Raw genomic sequence first — 12123 nt, 5'->3', positions numbered from 1 at the left:
CCTGGTCTACTGGGAAGTGTCCCTGCCCAGCAGAGGGTGGAATGGGATGAGCTTTGAGGTCCTTCCAGCACAAACCATTCCATGATTCTGGGATTATTCTGCTCAGGCTGTTCAGACAGAAAAATAAGGCCTTGGGGTTGTTGGTTGGAAACCAGGACCTTGATGGAGCACAAGCTGTGAGAGCAGAGAGTGTTTGGGATAAGTTCCAGGGGGTCACCTGCCCAGGTGAGCATTGCCAAGGTGAGGGGGTGCTGCTGCCTTGGGGCAGGTGAGGACCTGGGGGGCTCTGCCTGATCATCCCTGCCAGGGCTGGCTGCTCTAGGGCAGCTGACAGCCCTTTGAGATTAAACTGGAAGGAATTGTGAAAGTCACCCTGCAGCACAAGTGGGAGAAGCAGGGCCCCTTCTGCCAAGAGCTCTTCTGGTTAAAATAGCCCCAGCCTTGGAAAGGACTCGTCTGGTCTGTGCAGAGACTTTATTTATCAGTTTTATTTATCAGCCTCACAGCTTCCCCAAGTGCTGCTGCTGCGGTGGAGGAGAAAGCCACGGGAAGGAAGTAGCAGCAGGAAAAGAAAAAAAAAAAAAAAAAAACCCAACAGTTTTGCAGAGCTTTTCTTTGATTTCAAGTGGAACTGCAGCAGCATCTAAATATACTGAGCCTTTGTGAGTGCAGCTGTGCAGGGGCTGGGGAGGCTGCTGGGCACCTCCTCCTGCTCCAGGGAGCCCTGAGCTCCTGCCCCTGTGCAGGGAGAGGGGAGGTGGGAAGCCTGAAACCCAGAATCCAGAAATCCCCATTCCCTGGAATGGGCAGGGGTTTCTCCTGCTGCACAGCACCTTTTCTTTTGGATGGTTGGTTTGGGTTGGAAGGACCCCAAAGCTCATCCTGTTCTCTCCCTGCCATGGCAGGGACACCTCCCACTGCCCCAGCTGCTCCCAGCCCCAGTGTCCAACCTGGCCCTGGGCACTGCCAGGGATCCAGCGCCAGCCACCCTGTGCCAGGGCCTGCCCACCCTCCCCAATATCTGATCTAAATCTCCTCTCTTTCAGTTTAAAACCCTTCCTCTTGTCCCTCTGCAGATCCCCCAGGTGTCTGCTCCCAGCTGTGGCTTATCTGACTTTCCTAAATGCCTTCTCTCCTGCAGTTCCCCAAAAGATAAATGTGTTTCCCTGTGTTCTCTGCAGCATGAAAATCTAATTTAGGGCTCACTAAAGTTTCTGAAGGCTCAGCAGTCTTCCTCAAAAGCCTTGCAAAATCTCAGCAAGGTGGGAGTGTGCTCCATCCTGCAGGATGAGAGGAGGAGAAGGGGAAGTGGGGCAGAAATGCCAGGTGGGCAGGGCTGAGAGCAGGGGCCCTTTGGTGCCACCCTGCTCCTCCTGGCTCAGGGGGAACCAGCTCCTCTGCTGGGTCCTGCTGGGGATGCTGGCAATGCTTCCAGGCAGGGCTGTCTGCCAGGGCCCTGAGCCCCTCAGAGCAGAGGCTGAGCAGCATTCCTGGGGCACTGCAGCTCCCGTGGAGCTGGGACTGCTCAGCCAGGCTGAGCTTCCCTGGGAACATCCCAGTGCTGGGTCCTGCTCCTGCCTGGGCTGAGCCTTCCCCTCCTGCTTGGAGGAGTTTGCTCCAGGTGAGCCTTTCACTGGGGACCTGCCAGCCTCTTTCCTTGGTGCTGGATCCAAAATGTGCTTGTGATTCCAGGGGAAGCCAGGTGAGGTTTTCCACCTGTGCAGCTCAGGGGCACCCTCTCTGTGGGCTCCTCTCTGGAGCCTTGGCCTCCAGAGAGGTGATGGGCCCTGACTGCAGGGAAAGGAGCAGGACAAAGCTGCCATCCCAACCCCCAATGCCATGGACAGAAGGTGACAGTTGGCTGCAGAAATGGTGTTTTGTGAGCCCAGAGGGGGCAGGTGCTGCTGTTCCCTTGGCCCTTGCTCTGGGGTGAGGTTTGGCACAGGCACTGTCCCTGCCAGCAGCAGGGGCTGGGGGCTCAGCCCTGCTCCCGCACAGGTGACACTCGTGCTGGCAGTGCTGTGACCCTGCTCAGGTGGGCTTTGCTTTGGCACCACACCCTGCTAGGCTCAGAGTGGGAGCCAAAGCTGGGCCTTGTGCAAGAATTCCCCTTGGAGGTGAGGATATCCACTTGGAAAACCTTTTCCAGGCAGGAGGGAGGAAGGTGATGGGCAAGGGGCAGCGGTGGGAAGTCTGTCTGCCCCGAGCCCTGGGGCAGGGGATGCCTTTCCAAACCATGAGCTGGGCTAGCTGAGAGAGAGACAGTGGCTTGGAAGGGGGAAAGGAGCATTTCAAAAAATATGTCTTTCTCCAGTATATTTTTCTTCCCAAATGAGTGTGTTGGCTGAGGTTGTGAATCATCCTTGGCTGTTGTTTGAAATGCCAAATGCTCCTTGTGCTTTTTTTTGCCTTTTTTTATTTGCAGAGGGAGGGGAGCAGCCTGTGCCATGCCGTGCCTTTGATGGGGGTGCCTTCCCTGCTCCTGACTCCTGAAGCAGAGCCCCTCCCTTCCCCAGCCACTCCTGGTGCTTTGGAGCTCACCCTGCTGAGCCCAAACTCACGGCCCTGCCTGGTTTTGGTGACAATAATGCAGAAAAAGACCCCTTGGAATCCCCACCGTGTGCTCCTGCTGATGCTGCTGTGCCCCAGCTGGGGCCTGGGAGCTCAGGCAGGGCTGTCCAGTAGCACAGATATTTATTCTTGCATTTCAGGAGCTTTCAGGTGCCTGTTGTTCTGATTTGAGCTCTCCCTGTGCCCCAAGCCCCGAGCACATTGCCACTCAGTGGGATGTGCTCGGTGTCAGAAGGTGAATTTTGAGAGGATGTGCACTCTGTGGGGAGGATGAATAATCCTCCTCCTTCTCACCTGTGCACCTGTGTGCTGCTTATGCAAAAGGAAAAAAAAAATCACTTTGAGATAAACAGTCTCAACCCATTTTTTGGTACAAACACATTTTAATGTATTCCTGTAAAAATAACACCTCTGAGGCTTTAACATGGAAATCAGGATTCGTTTGGTTATTTTTTTTATCTGCATGAAGAAGCTTAAAGATAAAATGAAAACAGGTTTCAGTTTTATCTTTGTTGTGCAGGACCAGAGCATTCAAACTCCAATAATCAGAGAAAATACCTCTCCTGAGGTCTGTACCAGCAAGGTGCAGCAGGGGTACTCCTGTCCCGTTATTGTCATCCTTCTAGAGCTAAAGAAAATACAAAATTAGCTAGAAAATGTATGCTCTTTGCTCATTTGTTTAGTTTCCATTTCATCTCTGATCTTTGGCAAACTTGGCTTTTCCAGCTTGGGTTGTTCTGCAGGAAGTCAGGAGTTGCAGTTTGAACTCACACTTTGTGCATCTTTAAATAGCTTTATTTGCACTGAGAGAAACCTGACGTATTAAAAAATTCAGACTGGCCTTTTTTTGAGGGAAAGAGAGCGAGCTCCTGCTGCCAGGGATGATGAGTGGCTGTGTTCTGAGCAGGGCTGATCAAAGCTGCCCCAGCACTCCCACCCCTGCTCAGGGTTCATGTCCTGGCACCCAGGGACCCCATCCCTCTTTGATGAGGGTCTGGGAGCAGCTTTTGCATCTTTTCAAGTGCAGGCAGGCAGGGAAGCTGCAATTTCTGCCCCTTGGCAGCATCAGAGCTCAGCCCTGGCACTGCAGTCCCTGTCCTGTTCCATGCCTGCTTCGCAGGTGGGGTGGGATGGGCTGGGAGGGACTCCCCCAGTGCCACCCTGCCCTGGCAGGGACACCTCCCACTGCCCCAGGCTGCTCCCAGCCCTGTCCAGCCTGGCCTGGGACCCCTCCAGGGCTGGGGAAATCTCACTGGGTTTTCCAGCTGGGAGCCTGAGCCCCTCTGTCAGTCAGAACTTTCAGTTCTGGGGAGTTGTGAGACCACGTGAGCTCTGCCCCATCCATCCAGGGAAAGGCTGAATTTGACATCTGGGTTTCTGTGGGGCTCTGCAGGAGTGAGGAGGGGCTCTGCTGGGCTCAGAGGGACCTTGGTGCAGGCTGGCAGGAGGCCCGGGGGTGTCACAGCCCTGCTGAGCCCAGGGCAGCAGGGGTGTCTGGGCAGGGCCCCCGTGTGACCTGCTGCCTGCCCAGCTCCCTGCTGCCTCTTCCCCACTGCCTGAGGAGATGTGTACTCCTAAAATAAATACAGGCATGCAAAATCTAGACACAGAAATCGTGTTCCTGTGGGAATTCCTTGGGGTTGGACCAGCTGACCTTTAAAGGTCCCTTCCAACCCAAACTGATTTATGATCTGATTAAACCCACACGCTGCTTCCACCACAGGAATTTTTAAATTTTTTTTTTTTTTTTTATTGAGCAATGATCATAAGGAGATAATGCCCCAAGTTTTCCTAATATTAGACCAGAGTCAGCAACTGAGCCTAAACTGCAGCAGCTTTAGGAGCCAGCCTAGGGAAAGCAGTGCCCTTGGGCTGGGCTGGCACTGGACATTGGCTTCATGGAAAAGTTCCCAGGGAAAAGTCACTTTGGGCTGGAAATCATTCCTGTCATAAGAATTAGTTCTCTTCTTTATGTCTTCTTTTTTTTTTTAAATTCTAATTTTGACTTTCAGGATGCTAAATGCTGAAGTACAAATGTATGGAGAGTTTCATTCCCCAAATGATGTGTTGTGGCAGCATTATGGATTTTTTCCAATTAGTCAAACTGAAGCTTTGGAAAATGATTTCTGATTTGGAAAGAGCTTCAGATTTCAGGGCCTGGAAGGGTCCCAGGCCAGGTTGGACAGGGCTGGAGCAGCCTGGGGCAGGGGGAGGTGTCCCTGCCAGGGTAGGGGTGGCTCTGCATGGATTTTGAGGTCCCTTCCAACCCAACCCACCCCATGATTTGAATCCAGCTCTGTATTTTGGCACCACAGCATCCCCTGGGTGCTGCCCTGGGCAGCTGCTTGTGCCAGTCCCACCCTGGGAGCAGGTGCCCTGCCTGGCTGCAGGAGCTCTCGGGGCTGCACCACCCCCTGAGACAGCTCACCCCATCTAAAACCCATTTAATCCCAAAAGAAATTCTGGTGAAGTCTCATTTTTGATGTTGAAACCCTCTTGTAGTAACAGATTATTTTGCTTTTTCCAGGGACCTGGGTCACTTTTGGAGGTCAGATCTCAGATGAGGTGAGTGCATGGAACAAACCGCACGGTGGGGGTGGGGGGGTTAATTTCATTTTTTAAATAAGTTGTGGCTCCTGGAGCATTCTGGCACAGAGAGACAGCAGGGAGTCACTACACAGAGCTCTGCCACAACCCCCTAATGAACCTGACATTTCCAGAGATGGACTCTCACAAGCCCCATCTGCCCCTCAGGGCCATCTCCTGTCCTGTGCTGTCCCCAGCAATGTCCCCTCCTTCCCCTGGGCTCCTGCAGTGGGAACTGGGACCTATTTTTGTGTCTGAACATAATGGGCAACAGTCCTAAATACAGGCAGGGGCTGGCCTTTCAAAGGTGATTTATTTTTGACATACTTAGCTGAAACAGCTGAAAACGAGCTCGGGTTTGCTCCGTGATTTCCCTGGAGCAGCTGGCTCCTGATGCAGGGAATCACCCCTGGAGCTCTGGGCTGCACGTGGGCTCCTCTGCAGCCCAGGTGTCACAGATGTGAGCGCCAAGGGACAGCAGCTGCCTGCCCCTGGGATGTGGAACAACCCCAAAACAACTCTGGCGTGAGGAAAAGAGCCCAGGAGCCTCCATTCCAAGGGGTTTTCCTTTAAATTCACTCGGTCTCTCATGGTGTCACTGCTTCTCCAGGTGGCTCCCCCAGCTTTGGTCCCCACGGATCCCCAGCTTTGATCCCATCTCATGGCACTGTGGGGTGATGACCAGTCAGGTGATGGTCAGTCAAGGCCTGTTTTGATGTCCGCTTTGCACTCTGGTCCCCCTGCCCCCCTTGCTCTCCATAATTCCATGCAAAGCAGGACAAATTCCATGGAAAAGGAGGACAGAAGCACAGCCCTGTCTTTGGGATGCTGAGCCCAAGCCTTCAGGCCCCTGGGGGCAGCAGGAGCCCAAAAACTCTGGGGCTCCACAAATGCCCTTCAGGCCTTTCCCCAGCCCACGGATTCTCCGGGGAGCTGCAGGAAGGCTGGCAGGCAGCCAGAGGAATATTAACCCCCCATTCTGTGTTAAACCCTGCAGAGCATCTCCTGTAACCCTGTTAAATTCTTGGCTGCCTCCCTGATGGAAAGCCCCTGGAGAGGAGATGAGTTCCTGCCGGGCTGGCTCCAGGGGGAGCCGATGTAGATCCGTGCTTTGGTGTCCCTCCCTGCCTCCCTGGTGCCCTGCCGGGGTGTCCCTGGGCAGGGGCTGTCACAGCCCTCCCGGCTGGGCTTGTCCCGCTCGGGGGTTTCCTGCCAGGGTGTGGGTGTCACCTGGCTGTCCCCCGTGCCTCCCCAGGTGGCCGAGCAGCTGATGACCATCGCCTACGAGAGTGGCGTGAACCTCTTCGACACGGCCGAGGTGTACGCAGCTGGCAAGTGAGTGCTGGGGCAGGTGTGCCCAGAAAGGGCTGGGGCACGGCCACACCTGGGCGGGTGTGCCCGGAGGGGCTGGGGCACGGCCACACCTGGGCAGGTGTGCCCAGAGGGGCTGGGGCACGGCCACACCTGGGCAGGTGTGCCCAGAAAGGGCTGGGGCACGGCCACACCTGGGCAGGTGTGCCCAGACAGGGCTGGGGCACGGCCACACCTGGGCAGGTGTGCCCAGACAGGGCTGGGGCACGGCCACACCTGGGCAGGTGTGCCCAGACAGGGCTGGGGCACGGCCACACCTGGGCAGGTGTGCCCAGAAAGGGCTGGGGCACGGCCACACCTGGGCAGGTGTGCCCAGAAAGGGCTGGGGCACAGCCACACCTGGGCAGGGTGTGCCCAGAAAGGGCTGGGGCACGGCCACACCTGGGCAGGGTGTGCCCAGAAAGGGCTGGGGCACGGCCACACCTGGGCAGGTGTGCCCAGACAGGGCTGGGGCACGGCCACACCTGGGCAGGTGTGCCCGGAGGGGCTGGGGCACGGCCACACCTGGGCAGGTGTGCCCGGAGGGGCTGGGGCACGGCCACACCTGGGCAGGTGTGCCCAGAAAGGGCTGGGGCACGGCCACACCTGGGCAGGTGTGCCCAGAAAGGGCTGGGGCACGGCCACACCTGGGCAGGTGTGCCCGGAGGGGCTGGGGCACGGCCACACCTGGGCAGGTGTGCCCGGAGGGGTTGGGGCACGGCCACACCTGGGCAGGGTGTGCCCAGAAGGGGCTGGCAGAGCTGCACCTGCCTTCCCTGGACTCTCTGCTCCCCCTCTGATGGGCTGGGCTCTGGGCATGCTTGGAAAGCCTTTGTCCCTGAGTGGGACAGGAGAACCTTTGCATTTGGGGCACTCCCAATAAAATAAATAAACCCAAATAATCAAGCCAAAGCCTCTTGTACCCAGCAAAGGCCGGAGTGCACCACTATTGCTGGCACTGGGAGAGAAATACCCTGACAAATGGGAAGTGAGTGTGGATCCCAGTGGTGCTGGATGGCTGGGGCTGTGACAGCTCCAGGCAGCCAGCCTGGGGGGAGCCACTGTGGCTGCTCTCAGAGCCACTGTGGGATGGGGGACATCACCCGTGCTAAATGGGGCTGGGGGACTGACAGGGCTCCCAGCTGGGCTGGGACATCGTGTCCTGCTGAGGGCCAAGCCCAGGGTCAGGCACCAGGGGATCTGGGAAGCGGCAGTGGGGGACAAGAGGCTCTTGGCTGGGTGGATCTGTCCCAGCTGGGGGTCACTGTCACCAGGGGAGGGCAGGGGCAGCTGCAGCTGGGCTGGGTGGGGGCACTGAGCATCCCCTGCCCCCCTCACACCGGGGTCTTCCTGCACAGGGCCGAGGTGATCCTGGGCAACATCCTGAAGAAGAAGGGCTGGAGGTACAGTATGGCACTCCCTCTGCTTTGGAGAATTTCCCTTCTTGGGTGGTGCTGTCCCAGCACCTGGTGGGTGCCCTGGTCCCACAGGAGCAGCCACACCTTCCCAGTGCCCGGGGAAGGTGCTCCCCTGGGATTTGGGGTGTGCCCACCCTCTGTGCCCCCCGTGTCCCAGGCACAGCCCTGGGGCTGTCCATGCCCTCCCCGGGTGGGAGGCTGGCTGTTGGCACCTTATCCGTGTGGGAAGGCTGGGACAAGGGATGCAGAGCTGTGCCAGCCCGGGAGGAGCTGACACCTCGTTTAAAGGGTGCACATTAGCATTTGTTGTGGCCTTTTAAGGGATTTGCATAAGGCCTCCCTGTGTGTGTGTGTCCTAGGCAGGTTCAGCTGAAGGGGGGTCTAGCAGGGCTCTCTCCAAACCCAGCCTAGGGGATTAGGGGAATGATTGATTACTTGGTAAGAAATACTCTGGGTGATGTGGAGGAAATAAAATGAAGTCCAATAAAAGCTGGGGAAATTGTGTTGTACGTGTCTGGTTATGCAGCAAGGTAGCTGGAGGGTGATAAATCTTTGATTTAATATCATGTAGAGTTTACAGATTAATTCAGATGTCTCACACTTGAGTTGAATAACTCAGAGAGTGCTGCCTGGCAGTGAGAGGCACGGGCAGGATGGCAGGAGGGAATAGCCTTGCAGCCCCTGGAGGGAGGGCTGGGTGCTGCTTACTCACTGATTAAAAATGTCTGGGGGTTTTGGTAACCTCACTTGGATTACCTTTGGTTTCCATCCCAATGTCCAATCCAAACTTCCCCTGACTTCATTCAATTTCCTCGTGCCCTGACTGTTTATGGGCATATTTGACCAAAACACCTGCAGGATATTTCACTTTCCATCTTGTGGAGGAGCTCAAGCTCAGCTCCCCTGTGCTGCTGACCCCACTGGAGAGGGACAATGCCCTGAGCACAGTGGTGCCATTCCCTGAGGCACCTGGCCATTCCTGGGCTCTCCCTGGCTGCCAGAGTTCCATTTGCAGGGAATTCCCCCCAAACCAACACTGGAGTCTGTGTCTCCTCAACATTTCACAGCTGCTCTTGGCTGTTTGAGCATCCCCAGCAGAAACCCTGCTCCCAGGTTTTACAGGTTGCTGATGGGCAGCATCTGCTTTGTTGTTATTTTAACAATTATACTAATTGTCCTGTTCTTTTTGCAGGAGGTCCAGTTTGGTGATAACCACAAAGCTGTACTGGGGTGGCAAGTAAGTGGCAAGTCCCTTGTCCTGGGGTTTGCTGCCCCAGCCCTACAGCCAGGGGAGGTTAATGGTACCTGGGGGTGCTTTGCTGCTGTCACTGCATTTCTGTTTATTCTACCAAGTGTTTTAAGGAGCTGGAGTTACTCACCTGGAGAGGAGAAGGCTCCAGGGAGAGCTCAGAGCAGGGCCTGAAGGGGCTCCAGGAGAGCTGCAGAGGGTCTGGGGACAAGGCATGGAGGGACAGGACCCAGGGAATGGCTCCCACTGCTGAGGGCAGGGATGGATGGGAGATTGGGAATTCCTGGCTAGGATGGGATTTCCAGAGCAGCTGTGGCTGCCCCTGGATCCCTGGCAGTGCCCAGGGCTGGGTTGGAGCACCTGGGGCAGTGGGAGGTGTCCCTGCCATGGCTGGGGTGGCACTGGGTGGGATTTAAGGTCCCTCCCAACCCAACCAGTCTGGGATTCTGTAACTTTGGGGGTGTTTAGATCAGAACACAGCCCAGTGCTCCTGGCTCTTGGCACCTCTCCCAGCTGTTCCTGTTTTTCCCTTGCAGAGCAGAGACAGAGCGAGGCCTTTCCAGGAAACACATCATTGAAGGTACCTGGGCTGGGCTGTGCCAGGGGCTGGGGCTGCCCTGGGTGGGCTCTGTCCTGCTGGGTCCCAGTGCTCTCCCATGGGCTGGGGCTGTTTGATCCCACTGCTCCTGTGCCAGTCCCATGCAGGGCAGTTCCCAAACTCGTCCTGAAATGCCCAGAGTGCACCAAAGGATTGTTTTGGCTCCCCTCAAAAAGTGTCAGTGAATGGACTGCACTGGCAGCCCCCTGCCCCCTCACTCCCAGGGTCTGCTGGGTTTGGGGAGCTCTCTGCACACCCCAGCCCTTCCCTGTGGGGCCAGATGTGGCCAGGGGTGCCTGGGCTGCCTTTGGAGCTGGGAGGGATGAGGATGAGGATGTGGCATGATGTCAGCCTGCAGAAAGAGCCTCTGGAGGCCTGCCAGCCCCCAGCTGGCATGGCTGAGCTTTGCTCCTGGTGCTGCCCCTCCTCAAGGGCTCTGCTGCCCGCTTCCTCACCTGGCTCCATCCCATCCTGGGGTTCCTGACCCCAATCCCTGCTCCCATCCTGACTCCATCCCATCCCTGGGGTTCCTGACCCCAATCCCTGCTCCCCTCCTGACTCCATCCCATCCCTGGGGTTCCTGACCCCAATCCCTGCTCTCCTCCTGGCTCCATCCCATCCCTGGGGTTCCTGACCCCAATCCCTGCTCCCTTCCTGACTCCATCCCATCCTGGGGTTCCTGACCCCAATCCCTGCTCCCCTCCTGGCTCCATCCCATCCTGGGGTTCCTGACCCCAATCCCTGCTCCCCTCCTGGCTCCATCCCATCCCTGGGGTTCCTGACCCCAATCCCTGCTCCCCTCCTGGCTCCATCCCATCCCTGGGGTTCCTGACCCCAATCCCTGCTCCCCTCCTGACTCCATCCCATCCTGGGGTTCCTGACCCCAATCCCTGCTCCCCTCCTGCCTCCATCCCATCCCTGGAGTTCCTGACCCCAATCCCTGCTCCCCTCCTGGCTCCATCCCATCCCTGGAGTTCCTGACCCCAATCCCTGCTCCCCTCCTGGCTCCATCCCATCCTGGGGTTCCTGACCCCAATCCCTGCTCCCCTCCTGCCTCCATCCCATCCCTGGGGTTCCTGACCCCAATCCCTGCTCCCCTCCTGGTTCCATCCCATCCCTGGGGTTCCTGACCCCAATCCCTGCTCCCCTCCTGGCTCCATCCCATCCTGGGGTTCCTGACCCCAATCCCTGCTCCCCTCCTGCCTCCATCCCATCCCTGGGGTTCCTGACCCCAATCCCTGCTCCCCTCCTGGCTCCATCCCATCCCTGGGGTTCCTGACCCCAATCCCTGCTCCCCTCCTGGCTCCATCCCATCCCTGGGGTTCCTGACCCCAGACTCTGCTCCCCTCCTGCCTCCATCCCATCCCTGGGGTTCCTGATCCCAATCCCTGCTCCTCTCCTGGTTCCATCCCATCCCTGGGGTTCCTGACCCCAATCCCTGCTCCCCTCCTGGCTCCATCCCATCCCTGGGGTTCCTGACCCCAATCCCTGCTCCCCTCCTGGCTCCATCCCATCCCTGGGGTTCCTGACCCCAATCCCTGCTCCCCTCCTGGCTCCATCCCATCCCTGGGGTTCCTGACCCCAGACTCTGCTCCCCTCCTGGCTCCATCCCATCCCTGGGGTTCCTGATCCCAATCCCTGCTCCCCTCCTGGCTCCATCCCATCCCTGGGGTTCCTGACCCCAGACTCTGCTCCCCTCCTGCCTCCATCCCATCCCTGGGGTTCCTGACCCCAATCCCTGCTCCCTTCCTGACTCCATCCCATCCCTGGGGTTCCTGACCCCAATCCCTGCTCCCCTCCTGGCTCCATCCCATCCTGGGGTTCCTGACCCCAATCCCTGCTCCCCTCCTGGCTCCATCCCATCCCTGGGGTTCCTGACCCCAATCCCTGCTCCCCTCCTGGCTCCATCCCATCCCTGGGGTTCCTGACCCCAATCCCTGCTCCCCTCCTGGCTCCATCCCATTCCTGGGGTTCCTGACCCCAGACTCTGCTCCCCTCCTGCCTCCATCCCATCCCTGGGGTTCCTGACCCCAATCCCTGCTCCCTTCCTGACTCCATCCCATCCCTGGGGTTCCTGACCCCAATCCCTGCTCCCCTCCTGGCTCCATCCCATCCTGGGGTTCCTGACCCCAATCCCTGCTCCCCTCCTGGCTCCATCCCATCCCTGGGGTTCCTGACCCCAATCCCTGCTCCCCTCCTGGCTCCATCCCATCCCTGGGGTTCCTGACCCCAATCCCTGCTCCCCTCCTGGCTCCATCCCATCCCTGGGGTTCCTGACCCCAATCCCTGCTCCCCTCCTGCCTCCATCCCATCCTGGGGTTCCTGACCCCAATCCCTGCTCCCCTCCTGGC

General features: G+C 57.9%; 1 protein-coding gene across 2 annotated transcripts in view; it reads left to right on the top strand.

Annotated features, from left to right (window-relative positions):
* The window catches only part of KCNAB1 (potassium voltage-gated channel subfamily A regulatory beta subunit 1), a 61463-nt gene that overhangs the window by 37763 nt on the left and 11577 nt on the right, over positions 1–12123 (top strand). For both annotated transcript variants that reach the window (XM_059855884.1, XM_059855883.1), the window contains exons 3-7: positions 5099–5136; positions 6413–6492; positions 7866–7910; positions 9118–9162; positions 9711–9754. In XM_059855884.1, coding sequence (XP_059711867.1) covers positions 5099–5136; positions 6413–6492; positions 7866–7910; positions 9118–9162; positions 9711–9754 — 252 coding nt within the window. The remainder of the gene's footprint in view (positions 1–5098; positions 5137–6412; positions 6493–7865; positions 7911–9117; positions 9163–9710; positions 9755–12123) is intronic.

The sequence above is a fragment of the Haemorhous mexicanus genome, chromosome 10, assembly GCF_027477595.1.
Source record: "Haemorhous mexicanus isolate bHaeMex1 chromosome 10, bHaeMex1.pri, whole genome shotgun sequence".
Taxonomy (NCBI): domain Eukaryota; kingdom Metazoa; phylum Chordata; class Aves; order Passeriformes; family Fringillidae; genus Haemorhous; species Haemorhous mexicanus.
Note: the sequence above shows the minus strand (reverse complement) of the source record. Positions and strands in the feature narration are given on the sequence as shown.